This window comes from Pseudopipra pipra, chromosome 21 (assembly GCF_036250125.1).
Source record: "Pseudopipra pipra isolate bDixPip1 chromosome 21, bDixPip1.hap1, whole genome shotgun sequence".
NCBI lineage: Eukaryota > Metazoa > Chordata > Aves > Passeriformes > Pipridae > Pseudopipra > Pseudopipra pipra.
Window position 1 is genome coordinate 331,047 of NC_087569.1, and position 20,196 is coordinate 351,242.

At 46.9% G+C, this 20,196-nt stretch overlaps 2 protein-coding genes across 16 annotated transcripts in view; both read left to right on the top strand.

Moving 5' to 3' along the window:
• GTF2I (general transcription factor IIi) overlaps window positions 1–7,273 on the top strand; it is a 105,189-nt gene extending 97,916 nt beyond the window's left edge. For 13 of the 14 annotated variants that reach the window (XM_064677585.1, XM_064677587.1, XM_064677586.1 and 10 more), the window contains 5 exons: window positions 498–526; window positions 1,366–1,425; window positions 2,745–2,783; window positions 5,079–5,174; window positions 6,724–7,273. In XM_064677585.1, coding sequence (XP_064533655.1) covers window positions 498–526; window positions 1,366–1,425; window positions 2,745–2,783; window positions 5,079–5,158 — 208 coding nt within the window. In that variant the 3' untranslated portion in view covers window positions 5,159–5,174; window positions 6,724–7,273. The remainder of the gene's footprint in view (window positions 1–497; window positions 527–1,365; window positions 1,426–2,744; window positions 2,784–5,078; window positions 5,175–6,723) is intronic. The other variant, XM_064677584.1, reaches the window with a different exon arrangement.
• Window positions 7,274–7,969: 696 nt separating this feature from the next.
• NCF1 (neutrophil cytosolic factor 1) lies at window positions 7,970–19,621 on the top strand. 2 transcript variants are annotated; one of them, XM_064677596.1, is made up of 11 exons: window positions 7,970–11,584; window positions 12,046–12,180; window positions 12,469–12,544; window positions 13,720–13,885; window positions 14,025–14,080; window positions 14,385–14,507; window positions 14,901–15,008; window positions 15,737–15,854; window positions 16,459–16,563; window positions 18,101–18,243; window positions 19,151–19,621. In XM_064677596.1, exons 1-11 carry the CDS (start codon window positions 11,513–11,515, stop codon window positions 19,267–19,269), a joined length of 1,221 nt encoding a protein of 406 aa, XP_064533666.1. In that variant the 5' UTR covers window positions 7,970–11,512; the 3' UTR covers window positions 19,270–19,621. The 2 variants fall into 2 exon arrangements, with proteins under 2 accessions (XP_064533666.1, XP_064533667.1); XM_064677597.1 differs by having other exon boundaries at window positions 12,046–12,126.
• Window positions 19,622–20,196: the final 575 nt, after the last annotated feature.

Sequence of the window (20,196 nt, forward strand, 5' to 3'; positions counted from 1 at the left end):
TACAAAGTTAATTTGTATGCATGAAGCAGAATAGATGAAACTTTTGAATCGCACTAAGGAGGAGTTGAAAATAAAAATGTATCAGTTTATGTAACTCCTCAAATCATAGTTGATTTTATAGGAGTCTAAAAGTTTCAGTTTATCTTTAGAGAGAGAAATTTCTTAAATATATTTTACTAGGGGGTCTGAATTCTCAGCCCTTAATCATGACATGTTCTAACCAAAAGTACTTTGATGTGTGTTGTTGAATGAAGCTCTAGAGAAGAGATGACCCCTTGTTAACTAGTGGTGACCAAGGGAAGGGTTTAGCTCTTCCTTTGTGTGTTACTTTTCAAAACACTAGTTCTGAACAACCACAGCGCCCAAGAGCTGCTATTCCATCTGTTTTATTTGACTTTGTTTTTTACTTTTAGCATGACCTCTGTTACAGAAAGTGTGGGGAGGTTGCACTGGGAGGACACCCCATGCAGTGCCTTTTTGTTGTTTTTTTTTTCCAGACCATTTCCAGGACTTGTGATTAACAATCGTAAGTATTTATGAGACACTGATGACAAATGTATTTTCGTAACCTACCAAGATTAATTTTCTACATTGTGGCTTAGTGGCAGAGGCTCCATAGTCATTAAGGTCTCAGTATAACTGTCTGTGTCTTTCTTATTAAGATTTTCTGACTAATCATGCATATACAGTTAACTTGAGGGCATGGGGGTAAATTTACATTTAAACAGCATAAGATCAGCATAACTTTCATATGAAAATGCAAGACACTGAGTTTGTATTTTTCAGCTGCAGAGTACCAAAGAGATTTAGGATCCTGACCTAGCAACAGACTTACACATTTAGATCCATCACAGTAGCTGTTAGTAAGCAAGAACTTTACAGTAGCTGCACAACCCTGTTCCAGTGAAAAATTCTGCATTCTGCTGAAACGGTAACTGTTTAGAGAGGCAAATGTACTTAGCTGAAGTGCCATGGCCAATTTGTCAGCATGTGCTGGGGCTGGGGGAGCAGGCTAGTCATTGACCGTGTGGGGTTTGGGCATTATCTGTGTCCACTAATTATGATCAAAATGATCTTATACTGATGGATACCAAGGTGAATGAAAGGCTCTGAGCCTACTGCTTATAGGTATGATGCTTTATTCTTCATATGAAGAACATGTGGAAACTTGAAATTTTTGGTGCTTGCAGGTGAAATAGGGAACATTTTTTCTGTAACAGAATATACTGAACAGCAGCTCAATCACAAGTGTTAGTAACTTGTTCATGTGACAAGTTTCAGGATTTGCAGATTCAAAGGTTGCCCTTGTGTTACGTGTGAACCATTTTCATTGTGAAGTTAAACGGTGATCATGTCTAATCTTAGATCTGATGGAAAAAGCTGAAGCAGAAGCATCACCCACAGCAGCAGCCCCAGGACTACCAGGTGATGCAGAGCATGACGTATGTCCTTGCAGGAGGGGTGGGTTATGGAGTTCTCCAGCTCATTGGCATTAATAGTCAAGTCCTGGGTATACACTGCTCATGATGAGCCATATCATTTTGATAGATTGTGTGCAACAGGGACTTTTGTAGCTGTTAAATATTAATAATTTAATGGGAAGAACCTCTACTTTCTTTGAGCTTTGTCATTGGTATGTTCCTTGATTTGATTTTTGCATATGATGAGTGAGCTGAAAAGAAGGGTTAGTGGGGGCAATATATAAAACCAATTCGGTATCCATTTATTGATGTCTTCTTAACTCAAATGTGTGCATGTCTGAACCAAATAGATGTTCAGTCAAGTGAAGTTTGCCTACATAACTGGCAATGGGGTCTGGATGGAATTTCTGCCTGCTGCAGACCTGTAACTCCTGCTAGACTGTGTCTGGACTGCACACATATCACCTGTCTTAGTCCGAAGGGAGAACTCGGCTTTGTGCTATTAATAACTGGAGTAAACATGGTTGAACAACTTCATTTTGATCCAGTATAGCTTCTAAATGTTCACAGACCTTTTAAAAATGTGTATCCCAAGTTGGTATAGTGTGGGAAAAACTTTTGCAATTGACTGAATAAACCATTACAGGAAGAAATTGGGAAACGAAGAGAAAACATTATGTAAACATTTTAAGAGTAAGGGACACTTGTATGATGAAAATTATTATAAAGGAAACTACTGGCTCATCTTTTTATATGTGAAGGTGTGGGAGGGAGGAAATCAGCTGCTGATGGTCTATGAGGTTGATGTAGTCTGTCTGTCCTTAACTCAGCTGCAGTGTTAAAAAGGTTAAATGGCTTTCCCAGAACCTGTTCATTTATAAACCATGCAGAGATAATAGAAAACTCATCATGGAATTAAAACATACTTCTTGTCCTGTATTCTGCATTTTCCCACTCTCCCCCAATACTCACCATCAGTGTTCATCAGGACTGATGACTCTTTTTTCAAGCTGCTCTGAACGGGGTGTATTCTGTGCAACTGCACATTACATTGTGCTGCAACTTGGTGGTATGTCTGTCAAGGTAAACCATTCTTTGAAGAGAAAGTGTTAGGTAGTTGAATGTAATAAATGTTTGGGATTGTTTATAATTTGCTGCAGACTGTAGAAAGTTACACAAACTTATCTCAGACAAAAAGATACAAGTCTGATTGTTAAAACAAAAATTAGTTGCTTTTTTTCAGGGAAAACTTAATTTCCCTAATCTGATTCATCATGTTGAAACTATATTCAAATTCATTTGACTGTATTTTTTTCATTTAAGAGCCAGCTGAAACAAGCAGAATAGAAGTATCTCTAGGAGGTAAGTGTTCTTCAGTTATTATCAACAAATATTTTTAAGTAATGTTGAACAAAATTTACCTTTTTTTTTGAAGTCAGGTCTTTTATTGGTTTCCAGGACATTTTTTCATCTATATTAATATCATGCTGCATCATGGGAAAAATACTCTGTGCAAATGTTATTATTCAAGTAATTTTACAAAGGAGTTTTATGAACTGTTGTTCACTTGAGTCATGACGATAGATAGGCTCTGAGTGATTGTTCATATCCTGAGTGATGCATCTAATTATTCAGTGCAGTAGTTTCCACAATTGATGCAAGTGAGCGATTGCCATCATCAGGAACTCTGAATGCCGTATTGATATACCATGTTGAGGGCAAGGGAGGGGAATATTGTTGTTCTTCCAGAACTTAAGCTCTGAAAAACATCCAGCTTTCCTATTGTCCAAGAACATACTTGGGTTGTTTCTTTTTCAGATAGGATCATAGAATCATTTAGGTCGGAAAAGCCATCTAAGAACATCAAATCCAACTGTTCCCCCAGCACTGCCAAGCCCACCACTAAATCATCTCCCCAAGTGCCACATCCACATGGCTTATAAATCCCTCCAGGGACAGTGACTCCACCACTTCCCTGGGCAGCCTGTTGGAGAGCTTGACAACCCTTTTGGTGAAAAAATTTTTCCTAATATGTTTACATATGTGAGACTAAGAAGGCTGTAGATTTTGTGTCCCCCCCTGTGCTTTTGCATGTGGTCTTCAGGAATACAGAATTGACATGAGAGTTGGGATGCTGGTGTCTGCTGTGTGCTCTGCTCCTGTAAATGCTGCCTTTGCTATACCCCAGTCTGTCAGGCGTGGCCCTGGACTGCCATGCCTGCCTCTGCTGTGGCTGGCACAGAGGATCTGAGGTGCTGTGGTAGTTTGCCAGGGTGCTAGGGTGCTGCCTTCATGTCAGGTGGTCCTGAGAGGGGCTCTCTGATGTGTCCATGGCAGCTTGATGGCAACATAGCCAACAGCCCTGGGACGGAGCCTGCTGTGCATCAGCACTTTAAGACTCTCAACCTCAATTCATTCCCTAATCCTGCTTATGTGGCCCCAAAAAAGAAAGCAGCAAACCTCAGCACTCCTGTTCTTCTGTACCCTTTTCCATGGAAATGCCCTTTCCAGTCTCCATTGCTTCAGTTTCCCTGTTATGTCACTGATCTCTGAGCCAAGCCAACATGCTCAACCAGAATGATTGTTACAAGCTCAGTTACAGGTTCACTCTGAGGGTTTTAAGTCAGTCTTTCTTGGAGTATGGATCAACCCTGTTGCAGCAGTCAAGACAGAAGGAAGGCAAGCATTAGAGTCACAGCAGAGCTGAGCTGCAGATTTTAAGCTCACAGTTACTGAAAGCTGGAACATCAGATGACTTAATAATGCCAAAACTCTGTGGGATCGCCAAAGTTAGATGATGAGGGAGAAGGACAGTTATTCCTGAATACTGTCATGTGGAGGAATTCTAGCTGTGGGCCTTGGAAATGATAGTTTGGAAGAGACAGACAAGGGTGTTTTTGAATTTGTCACCCAAAACTGGATTCAGACCCTGTAACTAGAGAAATATTTTTGTGAAAAGGCATATGATTGGTAAAGAACCCAAAATCACTTCAGAACTAGGCTGGAAGGTATAAAATGATTATGTGGTGAAACAGCTTGGCTTTGTAGTGATGAATTATCCTCACCCCAAACCTTCCAAACAACTTCAGGGAAAAAACAATTTCCTTCCAACATCATATTCTTTGTTTATAAAAAGAACAGAATCAGGCTCCAGGTCACATATCCAGTGCTATACAGGTACAAGATTCTTTTGAGTTACTTCCAAGCATCCCTGAAATGAAAAACCTGTATCAAAAGATGATAAATGCTTTAGTCAACAAGATAAAATTTGGGTTTTTTTTTTAAACATACCATAATACCTTCCCGTGGAATACTGTTCTTTGAAGAAGAAAATTAGCTAGGGCCAGAATTTGTTTTGGACAGATTGAAATAGAAAAATGCATAAGTCTGTTTCTAATTGAGAGAAGTCCTACTAATGCCATTGTATTTCCGTTATTTAAAAACCAGAGTTCTCTAAGATCCTAGGCTGCTTTACATTGAAGTGGAAATGGTAATTTCTAGAGTCAGATTGCTGTGAATACATTTTTATTTATCATTAATAGTTTAAAGGGATAATTAATGCTTTTCATGCTTTCATAAAGTTTTCCTTATTAAGTACAACCACAAAATTGGTGGGGAAGTTCCCCTTTTCTTCATTCATTACTGCTTTTTCAACAGATAACACAGGAAAAGAAGAAAATTCTCAAATAAAACAAGAACCACACCCAATAAAGCAAGAACCACACCCAATGTCGTAGACATGACCAATACCAGGTAAAAGAATTAAGTGTTTTGTGAAGGCAGCGCCTGTCAAGGAATAGTATTCTTATATTTTTGGGGAGGAGAGGGTACAATACTCAATGTCAGAAGGTGCCAGTCCTTTTCTTGTGAATTATTTTATCTGTCTCAGTTCTCACATATGAAGTGTAGGATGTTTTCACTTTCTTATCCAAATACAGTGTAAAGCACACTGTGTTCAAATTTCAGAGACAGTCAGTCCTAGGAAAATGTGACCTAAAAATAAAAATGTGTAATAATTATGTACCTGGGAGGCAGAGCAACTGAAAGCTGAGGGAATTAGTGTTTATGAAGAGCTCTGACATGGTTGTGTGAAAGAGCATTATTGTTCTTGGTAACACCCATATATTTCCAAATCGTAATTGAACAGAAAAGCTCTTCACTATTTTTGCAGTATTGTCTGAGCTTGGGACACTCAGTAAAGCTATTAGCTTTGATGACAAACAGATCTCCTTTAGAAGTTTTCTTTCTTTTGCATTAACTTATGAAAAGCTTAGTTTAATTTACAGTACCAAAATGTTCAAGTCCGTCTCTTACACTATTTTTAACGTCACTTATTCCTAAAAATGACATTTTTGTGGCGATGGAGAACAGTGATAGTGATGCTGTTAAATCACTGAGTTTAAAATGCTGACCCACATGTTTTTGAGTCTCTGTGCTTCATTCAGAGAAAATGGTAGTACTTCTTCCCATTTCAGTTTTTTGATAATACTTGAAACCAGATATTTCCCTCATAGTGTGGTATTTGATACTTCAGCAATTTGATTTGATTGCTGATATTTCAGCAATTTGTTAGATTTCATCTAACATAAAGTTAGATGAAGCAGTGGCTGGGGAAGCCTGGAGCCTCTGGGTTTTACTCCTGGCACCATCCAGCTTTTTGGAGACCAGGGACAGCCTTGGCCATGGCCCTCCATCCATGCAGCATGAACACAGCCTGGGACATGAAAGGCTGCTGGTGGCATTGGGACAATGAAATGATGTGGTAGAAAGTGGCAGGCACTGACAAATCAGCATCCCAATTGTCTATGCCCTGAGCATTTCAGGCACAGCAGTGGTGGTCTTATTAAATCAGTAAAGTCTGCTTTGTGGGTATTTGTCATAAAACTGAATGTGGCAGGAGAAAATATACTAAAGAAAAACTTCTGATTTGTCATGGGAAGCACTGCAGTCAGTGAGATATATAAAACCCTCCCACTTGTCCATTAGAGGTCACAGAAATATTGTTCACAGAAATATTGTCCGAGCAATGGCTACACAATTTGATGCTGCAGTGTTTTGGATTTTAGATGCTTTAGGCCATCCACTGAATTTGTACTAAAGTAAATATTTGTTCTAAATTCTTACAGAGACCACTCACACACATTTAATCTCACATTTATTGAGAGCAGTACTCAGCTTCTGCGTGCTTGCGGAATCTAGGCCTAAAGTACTGGACAATGCAACACAAACTGCTCATAGTTGTAATAAGATCCAAAGCTGCAATGAAACTAACTCACTTTTGTAACTTTTCTTACCTTGTCAGAAGCATCCGGTTCTGAGAAGAGCCTGCTGGGCCTGTCTAGAGCTGTGTAATATAACTGTGTAAGAAAAATATCTTCAATTCAAACCCTTTTGTATAAGAGAAATACCTTCTATACAAACCCTTTTGTATTTTTAAATATAAATGTGTACTTTTTCAGCAGTTCTGTGAATTGACTTAAAGCAAAAAATGACTGTAGATTTGGAATGGCTGGTTTTACTTTGGAATATATTTTAAGGACTAAATACGATGCAGCAATGCTGGGGAGATGATAGGGATTAAAATGATTATGGACTTAGCTGAGGCTGTCTACATTTCCCAATACAGCTAAATTTCACCATACCTGAATGCATCTCAGCTTTTTTAATGAGGAAAAATTTCTGTAAAGAGTTCACTTTTTTTACTTTGGAAGAAAAAAAAAATCATTCATTTTCAGTTACTATTTTAATGGTTGATTGGACAATAGTATCTGCATATTTGAACTAATTTTTCCTGTCATACCTGCCACAATTTATATGTTTTCCCTAAATAAAAGATATACTGGTTCATTTGATGATTAGTACTCATTAATGAGATGGACTGTGAAATGGTCAGTATTTCAGTGTTAAACCTTGTTATAGTTTCTTCCATTAATTCAAAGTAGTAAGTGCATGTTTTATCAGAGTATCACAAGTTTATATATGATGGGTTTGGTCTTGCAGTCCTACTGTAGGCAATAGTCCTGTGGATCTGTGTGAGAGCTTTTCTGAAGGCTGTGGGGATGCCTTTCTGTTCATCTAGAACTAGTTATGGAAACATGCTACAAGCTGCTCTAAGTCCTACTATGTCAAAAGCTCAGGATATTCTGTGATTCTGTGACTACAACAATCAGTTGAAGTCCCCTGTAGTCCTGGTTACGCCCCACATCGTGTAAGAGACTAATGTACTTTTTTTTTTTAAGTTTCACAAGCCATAAGACATGTACAGCTCTGGCTGTATGATAATCTCTAAAGATGCAAGTTATTCTAAAGGTTTCTCTTTTACTGGAATGAGCTTAGGATGACTGCATTTTATGCACAAATGGTAAACTTTATTCCCTGATGAAGAAATAAAGACTTTCCTGATGGTTTTCATGACTGTCCATGCAGTATACATTTATGTATTTTACAACAAGTCCTAGCAATAATTCTGCAGGCAGGTAGAACATGCTGCAGCACAGCTACTTCCTTCCAGCAAAGAGGTAAGGTCCTGTCATGCCTTTGAGATAGAAATCCAGCTCTGGGTGGGTGAGGTGGTTGTATCTTCAAGGAAAATTTTGAAGCCTTAAATTCATTTGAGTAGAGTGTCTATTCCCTGGAAGCAATCTGAAATGCAGCAGATAAATTCAGAGCAGCACATGCTTGTGTTTTCACAATTGCTCCATGCAGATCTAGGTGCTCCCACTCAATTCTGGGACCTTGTGCTGGTGATGTCAGCAGGGGGCAAGGTTGGCTTTGTGCTGAGGCATTTGAAAACACACATCCTGTCCGACCTTCCTGCTCTCCAGCTGGTGGTGACTAGTGCCGAGCTGCCTTCCTGCCTCAGCAGACAGCCCCTCCCAGCCCCATGGAACGAGCCCGTTGGTGCACCTTGTCTGCTAACCCAGCCTATGGGTACTCTCCACATTATAACCACTAACACATTTGCCTGCTGATGACTCAAACAGACAGGCTCAGTTAATGAACCTGCAGCAATAGGTCAGGATCAAGTTTCGCACTTGCTGCTGGACATGTTCAGAATGAGGAAATGAGCTAATGCAGCTTTCTCTGGGTTTCAGCTGGCTTGACTTCCCCTTCTGAAAAAGCAGAAGGACAGTCCATCCCTTCTTCACACACAGCCCTCTTTAGGAGGCATGTTTTGCGCAGCTGCCTGTGGAGCAAAGCTGTCTATTGCTGATGGAGTTTTTACTCAAAATGAGGGCACGGTATCACAGCAAAGGAACCGGGAAAATAAATAATTCCAGGATATTGCCTTGTCAAGTGTATAATAGCAGAGTGGTCCTCCTACAACTTTGTATGCAGGACCTGAAAAAAAAATTAAATGAAAGGGGATGCAGTGGTTTTACTGGAAGGACTAGAGTCCTTATGTGATGCTGGGAGTTGGAGTGGTGGTGTGCATCATGTGTGACCTGCTGCTGGGCGTGCAGTAATGCTGATGGGTGTGTTGGCACTCAACGCTGAAGGCTCATTTTGGTCTCAGACTTTTGAGTTACATCCGGTAGAGGTAAATTAGACTGACAAAATAATTGCACCAATATTTATACCTTCCAAATATCAATTTTATATTAAGAAATTACTTACCTCTAATCCTAACAGCAGACTTTTAAGATGTTGACTGTGAAAATCTCACTCGTTTTCAAACACATGAGATATGTCACTCTTTAGGTGTTGAGTGATAATGCCCTAAAAAGCCCTGGTTGTACTAATAAACAAACAAATAAATAAAATTGCAACCACTTACCAGACCTCTGACTAGTTTTTGTTCCAGCATGAAAGATTTGTGTTGACAAAGAAGGAGATAAGTAATTATTCCCTATGTTTTACTGAACTTTAAAAGCCTGTCCTGTGCAGTGGGCTGGCTCCTTTCTCTTAAATGGGAATTTTGGATCCAAGTAGTACAGTATCCAGGATGTCCATGGCGAAACTGGGCATTTCTCGGTTACGGCACCCTGGCTTTTATCGCAGCGTAACAACCAGTTTAAGTCCAGCACCTCTGTGGTGCAGCTGCTGGCCAGTGTTTTTCCCTTGGGAATTAAAGTTTTCCACACACAAAACTTGAACCTTTTCTCCTTTGTTTCTTTCTGTATCTGTCCTGTCAGAGACCCACTGTCAAGGAAGAGGGCAGGCTCTCGTTTCTGTGATTGTGTAACAGCTGTCTGCCATCAGTGACGTAAGCAAGGCCTCCCTTGGCTCTGTATTGAATTAAGCTGAAATTTAAACTACCAAAAATAAAAAATTACATTTTGAACACTGAGTTACAGGTGGTGTCTTCCTGTGAACTAACCCATCACTGGCATTTACAATCTCTGTTTCATTTCTCACATCACAAGATAAGGAATGATGAAACAGGAAGAAACGTGAATTGCGTGGTTTCCAGTAATGTACTGTCTGTAACAGAGTTTTAAATTTAGAAATAAGCTTTCATGACAGTTTGTGGTGTTCTCCATAAGCAGCAGCTATCTGGTGACTAACAGAGCAGAATCCAAACAGCCCTGGAGGGGCCTTTTTTAATATCTGTGGTTGTATAATTTTGCCTTGCATACAGGGAAGTCCCCATGTTAAAATAATAAGAAGCCAAATGTAAATAACCATGTTTCTGAACTCCACAGATGCAAAGCACCACACCCAAGGGCCAGGGGGAAGTTATGGTTAGTATTTGATGTTTTTAATGCAGACAGAGCAAGCTTTTGTCTTTACAGCTAATAAGGGCACCGGGCTGATCCTGTGGCAGGGCTTGCCAGTGGCAGGGCTGGTCAGTGAGGAGAGCCCCTGTCAGCTCCACCATGGTTTGGGGCTGTTGCCTGCCAGGATTGGGCAACAGCGGTGCTGCATCATTGCCCAAAACATCTCTGCTCCTGGCTGAGAGTGGGGCTGGGTTTGCTTGATGCTTAGCTCATGGTAACGTGCTGGCCTGCCAGGGACAAGAGCTGCACCCAGGCATGGGCTCTCGCAGGAGATGGAGCACCGGGAGTCAGGGATGGGGCCAAGGGCTCACGGCTGGCTGGAGTTGGGCTCCTCTGAGCATCCTGTGAAGAGCAGGTCCTGCCTCTGTCAGGGGACTGCCTTGCACTGGCGCCCGTTGTAATCCTGGGTGCACTTTTGCCTTCAAGCAGTGTAGGATTGATCCATGCAGATCTCACATCCATTCAGGTCTTTCTGCTCAGGGCTGGGGAGGGAGAAGGAGGAGGTAGATGCAGATTATGTGCTGGCATATCAGAGTGTCTTAGCAAGGGACCCTCCTGTTCTCCTAGTGGGAGGTAGGGGTCTGTTTCCAGCCCACCCTGGCGTTTCCCTATGCCTGGGGTCCCCTCCTGTTCGGCCTTATGCTCAGGTAAGGAGGTGAGCAGGGCTGGGACTGGCTCAGGTCCTAGAGGGCTGCTCAAGGCAGCCTTTCGGTGGCAGATTTTGAGGAAGCTGCAGGTAACTGAAAGGAAATGGTGATGCAAGGGCAGGAGCCCTTGCACACAGCCCGTAGCTGCCCCATCCTGCCTGAGCTCTGTCCCAGCTTCCCTACCTGCCCTATAGAGAATGGTGCTGCCATCCCTGGGCTCAGAGAGTGCTTTAACACGCTTCATTCAGCCCTTCCACCTCTGCTAGAGATGGAAAAGGCTCCTCTGGCTGCCGTTGCCAAGGCACCTGTCTGTCCTTGACCCTCTGCTGCAGCACTCTGTGCCATCACAGGGCAGCATCAGCAGTCAGAGGGTCACTTGGATATCAGGGCAGCCAGCCTGGCCCTTGCCCTTCACTGTCCTCTGATTCCAGAGGTGCTTCCAGGATACCCCGAGGCCTCCCACCCCGCCTCCTCCCTCTCCCTGGAGCCACCGGAGGGGCTGGGCTGGGAACTCACCATGGGAAGCACCGACTCAGTACAAACCACAGTGGGTAAACGATTACGGGTGTGATTGCAGCCCAAGTTCCACTTCCCCAGCACTTTAACGGCAAAGCAGAGCTGAGCGAGGGCAGAGGGGAGGGGAGGAGAGGAAAGGAGAGGGTGCCCAGACACTCGGAGAGGCAGAAGCAGGGTCCGGAGCAGGACGCCGCGGGCAGGAGCAGCAATGGGGGACGCCTTCATCCGGCACATCGAGCTGCTGGGCTACGAGAAAAGGTTTTTCCCCAGCCAGCACTATGTGAGTACACAGCAACCTTCCAGCAAGTGAAGAGCGAGGACTGGGCGGGGTAAAAAGCCTGCCCAGCAAATTTCCTGAGATAAATGTGACCCACGGCCTAAGAACATCCTTTTTGGAGGGGTCATGGATGATGGCATGAGCTGGAGGCAATCAGAGACTAAAATGTCCTAAACACACAAGATTTTGGGCACCTCCTTTGCAAGCTGTTGGTTACTTCACAGGCTTGGAAAGCACTTTTTCCTCTTTGACTGCCACCCATCCGCATGTTTCTGTCCCCTCTCCATCCACGCTGAGTTCCTTAGTGCCCAGCTTGCTCGCTGACAAGGCAGAGCTATTTGCATGGGGTGGTGGAAGGAAAACACGCAGTATCTGAAACTGGAACATCTGTGGGGCTCCCCAGGCACAGTGCAGTGTGGGGTCCCACTCACCTGCAGAGCTTCAACCTCTGCTTTGCCCTTCAGGTCTACATGTTCCTGGTGAAGTGGAATGACCTATCCGAAAAGGTCGTCTACCGCCGCTTTACTGAGATATACGAGTTCCACGTGAGTCCTTGCAGGACAGGCACTGTCCCCTGGCCCAGCACACCAGGGCTCAAGGTGGGGAAAAGAGGAGGGTGAATTCCATCTGAAATTGCCCCAAAGCAGACCTGGCTCCAAAGAAGCTTCTGTGTCCAGTCCTTCAATCTCTTTTACCCCTTTAAAGGTGGGAGTCATCTGTGTCCCTGGGCAGGTTTCTCCCAGTGCTGAAGTGTGGGATCCAGCCAGCACATCCTAGTGGCAGCAGGGCGAGCATCAAGAAGGGGGGCAAGCTGTGGGCAGGAGGGTGGGTGTTAAAGGGGGTTCCCCTGGTGCCATCCTCACGGCTGTGCCTGGCTCTACCTGCAGAAAGTGCTGAAGGAGATGTTCCCCATTGAATCCGGGGACATCAACACAGAGAACCGGATCATCCCACACTTGCCAGGTGAGGGGCAAGCACCAGGGCTGGAGGGTGAAACAGAAATTGCAGCAGGTTGGGAAATTCCCTGGTGGGTCAAGCTGTTCTGGCTGCTTCCCAGGCAGGTGCGTGGTCTGATCATTCCTGCCCACCAAGCTTGAAATCTAAACCCTGGAAAGATCTGAGGAGTGGCAGTGGTTCCTCCCCACTCAGTAGCCCCACAGACTCCTTTCTGAAGGCTGGGCATGTCCTGAAGCCTGTGACCCCTGGCTCTGGGGAGGCTGAGCTGAGCTGAGCTGAGCTGAGCCCTCCTTTGGTGACACCATCACTGGGGTTGGTTTAATGCCCGTATGGCAACACAGATACTTTGTAAGCGATGCAATATCTCTTCAATGACAGGGAATGAACTGATCCAAACAGCTGACGCTTTGTCCCCAAGCAAGGTGCAGGTCAACAAACTTCCCCCTTTTAATTAATTTCCTGCTCTAAAGGAGGCAGGAGAGAGCCTGAGAAAGAAGTACAGATTGTGGTTGACACCTATCAACGAGGAATAAGCCTGCACTATGCAGGGTGGCACATTTGGGAGGTGGCTCCATTGGGGCTGGACTAACACTGGCATGCTGGGCTTGTTCCCATGCACCGCCCCCACCATGCTCGGACTGTTCAAAGTGTCCTTGTTCCGCTTGGGGAACTGAGAGCACTGGGGACTAGGCAGGTGTCAGACTGCTGGGGGGGGGGGGGGGCATGGGGGTGCCACCAACCACACACATGCACCCCCTGTTATGCAGTTCAGCATTGCTAGGGGTTGGAGCTGCCAGTGACATTTTGGAGCTCTGGGGTCAAGAGCACCATGGCCAGTGGGACGGGGGGATAAGCATAAGTGTCCTCTGGTCACAGGCTCCCCCTCTTGGTGCCCCAATGCAGCTGCTGTATTTGTGGACCAGCAGCTGGACTTAGTCTGAACACACATGTGGGAATTATCCTGAAGCTGAAATGGGGTCAAACAGGGTCTTTTCTGAGCTTGCATGAGCTGTGCTCCCCCAGAGCTTCACGTTATGGACACCATGGAACCATGCAGCACCCTGGGGCCGAACCCACTTGTTTGCAGGGCAAAATTAATGATTCAGAGCAGCCTGCTTGGGAACATATTAAAAACAAGGCTCTCTGTCTGCTTTTTCTGAGCCCTTTTCCCTCTTCCTCAGCCCCAAAGTGGTTTGATGGGCAGCGCTCGACTGAGAACAGGCAGGGCACGCTGGCCGAGTACTGCTACACACTGGTCAACCTGCCCCACAAGATCTCTCGATGCCTGCATGTGGTCAGCTTCTTCAAGGTCCGTCATGATGACATGAACCCTGTCATGGACAGCCAGTGAGTCCAGCTGCCTGCTAGTTTGAGGGAAATCCTGTGTCCCTGGCCTTTGGGTGCTGGCAGTAGCCCACAGGGAGGACATCGCTGCTGATGGATAAGGGTGGTTGGCATTGAGCTGCCTTTGCTCTGACCTGTCTAGGATCAAGAAGCCTGAGGTCTTCCTCCTGCCAAAGGATTCCAAGCAAAGCCTCACTGGTAAGAGACCTCAGAGGGGTGCAAGCAGCTGCCTTGGTAGCAGCAAAGGCCATTTGGGAGAGGGGCTGCCATCCCACAGCGGATATGCTCATCAAGAGCATGGTCTTTGTGCCAGAGCTTCAGCTGGGGGGAAGCCAAAGCCTTAGGGGGAATGAGTCACTGTCCTGAGATCCAGCTGCTTTGGGGAAGGAAGAGGCTGGGAGGGCACTTTGGGCTGTCCTGGGGCTGCTTCTGGCCTGCCTGAAATAGGGTGTTTCTCTGCCGGGTGCTGGGAGAGGGAACATCTCTCACTTCTCCCATGCAGACATCACAGGCCCCATTGTCCTGCAAACCTATCGAGCCATCGCTGACTATGAGAAGAGCTCCACGTCCGAGATGGCTCTAAAAGCTGGGGACATGGTGGATGTCGTGGAGAAGAGCGAGAATGGTATGTGTCCATCCCTTGGAAGAGCCACGAGGGCCAGCCCCCTCTCTGCCACCATTTCAGCAGGGACGAGGACTGCCCTTGCATCTTGAGTCCAAACGCAGCATGTGAGTTAGATATGACAGTGCACAGGCTGAAGGGTGAGGGGCAATTCTAGAAAACGGTGCAACTTCCTGATGTGCCTCAGCCTGTGAGGTTTCCTGCCCAGCAGGAACATGATGAACTGGTCAAGCCCTCTGGTTGCACCATGTCAACAGAGACCAGCCCCAGCACTGTCCCTTCAGTCCAGGACGTGGATGTCTGCACCTGCCCCAGCCAGGACAGACTCAGTGCTAGTGTCCCCATGGTGCCCCCAACAGTGTTCTCTGTTCATGTCCATGGCTACTTTCCTTGCAGGCTGGTGGTTTTGCCAGTTGAAGAATAAACGGGGCTGGGTGCCTGCTGCCTATCTGGAGCCGATGGATGGTCCTGATGAGTCTGAAGAGCAGGAGCCCAACTATGCAGGTAAAATGCTGGGGTGACCAGGGTATGCATCAGTGCACAGCCTGTGCAGCTCCCCACTGGGATGGCTCACTGCAAGACTGGGCAATCCGCACTGAGCAGGATCACTGGGCAGGGAGATGCTGCTGTAGGAACTACCAGAAGGGATAAATCTCATGATTTGGTGCCTCAATGTCAACCTTGGGAGCTTCCCATGACCTGCAACTCAGCATTAGACATGTGTTTTGGCTGATCACAGATGCTCATCTTGATCCAGTGGCCATGCTGAGGTGGCTGGGTGAATACTAAAGTGCTGGGTTAGCAGAGGAGCACAGTGCCCCCCACGTCACCCTGCCATGACAATGGGGCCTTATTGCACGGAGCAGAGGGAGGATCCCACACACTTGTGCTGATTGCTCACCAGGCTTCAGCTTCATGGGATTTACAACACTGCAACAGGCTTCTGCCTCATTTCATCAACTGAATTCTGAACACACTTTCCAGCAGAGATAGTTGTGCTTCCACTGCTTGCACCCAGCAGCTTTCTTCTGGAGAGGTGATGGAGGGGCTGGGATGAGCCATGGGCAGTGACAAGGCTGGGGAAAGTCTGAATCCAAACTTGAAGCACCCTGGGTCTTGCCTAAAATATAGGGTAAATGTTCTGGTGCCTCCTCTCTCCTCAGTGGCTGGGGAGGTTGAGCTCCATCCCGGGGGGGGCAGCATATGATCTGCCATCCCCATTTTGTGTGCAGGTGAGTCGTATGTGGTCCAGAAAAGCTACACAGCTGTGGAAGAGGACGAGCTGACCCTCAAGGAGGGTGATACAATCGAAGTCATCCACAAGCTCCTTGATGGCTGGTGGGTCATCAGGTGAGAGATGCCAAGAACAGGTCAGGTGAGCAGGATTCAGGCAGAGGGAAGGGATGCACCCATGGTTCTCCACATCAGGGCTGTGGATGCCGTGGGCTGTTTGGTGCCACTGCCCAGCACTTCCTTTTGCAGGGCTGCTTCTCAGAGTCTGTTCTTTGCCAAATATTAAATGTCCCCTCTGTTGGGGACTTCAGAAATATCCAAGAAGGAGGCAGATGGGAAAAAAAATTGTTAGTTATTTTGCCTCTAATTGGTCTGGCACATTTTGCTTTGCAAAATCTCAACTTTCATCTCATCTGCAAGGAACATGAAAGGTAACCCACAGGACACCAGCAGGGGACAGGCATGAACCATGAATCATGGGATATCCTAAGCAGGAGGTGTTCAAGGCCAGGTTGAATGGGGCTTGGAACAACCTGCTCTAATGGAAGGTGTCCCTGCCCATGGCAGGGAGTTGGAACAAGATGATCTTTAAGGTCGCTTCCAAGCCAAACCATCCTGGGATTCTTTGACACCCACAAGGATCATCAAGTCTCTCTCCCGGACTGAGGAGGCAGTTGCAGAGCCACGACTGCAAGTGATGTTGCTTTGTGTTGCACTGCAGGAAGGATGAAACCACGGGTTATTACCCCTCCATGTACCTGCAGAAAGCTGGAGAGGTAAACCCTGTGAAGAGTGAACTGAGGAACCGGAGTGCTCCTCCACGGAGGTAGGAGAAGCCCTGGGTGGGAGGGGGCTTGGACTAAAGCTCTTCCTTGAGCAAGATGAAATTAAACCAGACAGTGGGTTGTGGTGTCACCTGCTTGCCCTGTCAATGAGGAACTGCTTGGATCGATGTGAGCAGAGCAGACAGACCAGGCTGCAGCAAAACCAGCTTTGTGCTCCCCAGCTCCCACAAGTACCCTAGCATTGCTGGTGCCAGGCTGCGTGATCCTTACTCCAACAGGTCCTCCAGCCAGGGGCATTTCTCCGTGTCCTTCTGCAAAGTTTATTTTCTGGGCTAATCTCCTTTAATTTTCAAATTGGCCATTTTCTTATTTCCCAAGTGCATGCACTGAATCTTTAAGAGGCGAGATTTGACTAAACGGAGCTGCCAAATGGCCTAATCTGATGGGAGGATTTGAGCTAATGGAAGGGATTTTATTTTGATTAAAAAGATAAAAAGCAATAATAACTCATTAATTCTGGTGTGGAGAGAATGGCTAGGAAGGGCAGAGCTTGCAGCTGTCTTTTCTTCCCTGCAAGAAAACACATAAACCCTGCTCTAAAAATCTCTCCAAATCCAGTTCTGATGGATCATGGACTGGATGTGGGACAGTGTAAAGTGGTCCAGATCCACCTACTTGAGTGCAGGGATGCTTGCTGATACCTTTGGGGGAGGTGAGGTGGCCTGTTCCAAGGTGAGTGTCTTGTCCCCCCACCATGGTGACACGGCCCCTGCAGTGCTGGCGCTGGCAGCCAGGCTGAGCCCTGTTGCAAAAGTGGTGACCTGCCATTGTGGGTAAGAGCTTTGATATGACATGGGATGTGTTCTCAGACCAGGAAGGGGCTGAAGGTAGGCAGACACATTGGCTCAAGAAGAGTAGGAGGATGGTGCCATGAGGTGGAGTTCAGGAGCCACCTCACTGCTGCTGTGGTAGTGGAGGCAATGCAGTGGCCTCCGTCTGCATGCCTGGGGGTGGTCCTGATGCTGTGTGTTCTCCTGTAGTAGCACCATGCTGCTCAGCCTTTAACTTCTCTCAGTAGTTTCTCTGCTGTGGGTTCAACCCTGCACATCCAGGTGCATGCTGACACATGCCCCACGCTCCATTCCCCTGCATCTGATCCTTGGGCACTGGGGAGCCATGCCAAGCCCTACAGCAGGGACCTCAGTGTTGCAGCCAGAAGAGGTGCTGTATGTCCACTCATCAAAGAGCTATAGATCACTTACGGGGCTTTCTTGGTAAACCTCATGCCCATCTCATCCTCCCAGCCTTACACCCAATCTTCCTCACCATCCCCATTGTTACCTTCCAGGCTCAGGGTTCACCCTTCAGTGTTTGCTTCTAAAGCACCGTCCAGCTACCTCTGAACACATCATACATCGTGTCCCTCGTGGCTCTCCTCGAGGGCTGGCATCCACCAGGCAAAACTCAAAAGCAGAAATTGGGGTTTGGGTGAAGCAGAGGAGGAGACACGGGGAAAGAAACGTGTGGTGTTAGAGCTGCCAGCATTAAAATGAAAGTTTTGTTTCTCACTCCCTGCAGATCCACCATCCGAAATGCGAAGAGCATCCATAAGCAGGGCCGGAAGCAGATCAGCCAGGAGACTTACAGGAGGAACAGCAAGAAGTACATCCAGAGCCAGTGGAACATGCAGGGAAATTCCCAGAACAAGGCCAATGTCATCAGTAAGTTCTCAACGAGACTGGAATCCTGCAGGCATGGCCCGTGACCCCCAGTGCTGGCAGCTGGAGCAGGATGGCACACTGAGGTCACCCCCTGCCCATCTGCCTTTTTCCTATGGGGAAAGTGTGTGCAGGGAGGTGTTTCTTTCAGCGAGGTTTCTTACCCCTGGCTATAGGTCAGATAGAATATGGACCTGGAGGGAGGTCAGCCCGCATTTGGGACCTGTGCTTTCCTCTGTGCACCTCGCCTCCCCATTACCATTGCCATTGCCACATACATGAGCTGTCAGCAGAGCCCCCAGAGGGAAGTGTTGTATGAAGAATCGTGGAATCATAGAATGGTTTCAGTAGGAAGGGACCTTAATGATTATCTCGTTCCAACCCCACCTTCCACTAGCCCAGGTTGCTCCAAGACCCATCCAACCTGGCCTTGAACACTTTCAAGCATGGGACAGCCATAGCTTCTCTAAGCAACCTGTGCCAGGGCCTTACCCCCCTCACAGGCAAGATTTTTTCCTAATATTTAATCTAACCCTCCCCTCTGTCATTGTGAAGCCATTCCTCCTTGTCCTGTCACTCCAGCCCCTTGTAAAAAGCCTCTCTCCATGAGAAAGATGGCTGCCATTGAGGTAGACCCTTTAGATCTGGCAGTCCCCATGCAGTCCCCATGACCTTCCCAAGGGAGAGCAGCTCCTTGTGCAGACCTAAAGCTGGGATTCCCCTGAGAAGAGTTCCCAGCTGGGCACAGGTGGGCTCATCCCACCACCCTCACCTACATGAAGACCGTTACAGGCAACAGGGAGGAGAGGCAGAAGCTTTGGTGGCCATCACATAGGAAGCTTCTGAACATTCATGAGGGTAGTGGGTGGAGGAGCACTTTGACCCATCTGTACATCTGCTTTGCTCGCAGTTGAGAAAAATGAGCCACAGGACAACAAGGGCAAGGCTCAACCTGCTGTTCCTCCTCGTCCCAGCAAAGATCTCATCTTGAACCGCTGCACTGAGAGGACCCGGAGGAAGATCCTGTGAGGATCCTCTGAGCCCCCACACCAGACACCCACTGCTTCATCTCCTCCAGCCCCTGCACAGCCGGGGCTTGGAGCCAGACCAGGGATCCATGTGGTTCTGGCAGCCACCACAGGCCACAGGGGACTCCTGGGCAAATCGTCACAGACCTGTGCCCGCCCTCATCCTCCATCATGGCCAGCCCAAGGTGTCCTGGTGGCATTGTGAGGAGGGACTGGCCCTGCTCCACCAGCTCCAAGGGGCTGAGACCTCACAGCCACCAGGACCCCTCATCTCTAGATCCTCTTTTATCACCTCTTTGTGTTTTGAATGATTTTGTGGTTTTCATCAATAAAGGAGAGACACTTGATAGACATCTCAGTGTCCACCTAGACAGTGAATCAGGCAGACCCTGAGGAGCAGAGTGGGTATCGTGACAGAAAAGGTGTTCTCCCTGGGGGATATTGGGCAAGAGTCTCTTGCAAAAGATGCTGGCAGGGAGGAAATTTAGTTGGGGGGATGAAAGGACGGCAGCTTCCTCCTGGAAGGCGGATAATTTGCTCCCTGAAGTGGAAAGCGACGGCTAGGATGTGAGGATGGGGCTGCTTCTCAAAGGGAGTGTGGTGTGACGGCTGGTTTTGGTGCCACCAGAGCCAGCCCTGCCATCACCACACCAGACGGGGTTGGTCTGGGTCTGGGTTTGGATTTGGGGTGAGGTCTGGGTCTACATGTAGATTTGGGCCTGAGTTTGGGTTTTGATCTTGGTTTGGGTCTGGGCTGGGTCTAATACATACTAGGGTGCGGATTTAGGTCTGGGGGTATGTTTCGATTTAGAACTGGGTTTGGGTGTAGGTTTAGGTTTAGATTTGGGTCTGGGCTCTGAGACACACCCTCAGCAGATGGCGGGGTAGCCCCTTTAAGACGAGCGCGCCGCGCCACCGCGGCAGGGCG

Excerpts from the sequence above, each read along its gene's own strand:
- NCF1 (XM_064677596.1), top strand. The coding sequence starts at position 11,513 with ATGGGGGACGCCTTCATCCGGCACATCGAGCTGCTGGGCTACGAGAAA. Across the intron at positions 13,886-14,024 it reads AACCCTGTCATGGACAGCCA|GATCAAGAAGCCTGAGGTCT; the intron begins GTGAGTCCAGCT and ends TGACCTGTCTAG. Across the intron at positions 16,564-18,100 it reads CGGAGTGCTCCTCCACGGAG|ATCCACCATCCGAAATGCGA; the intron begins GTAGGAGAAGCC and ends CACTCCCTGCAG.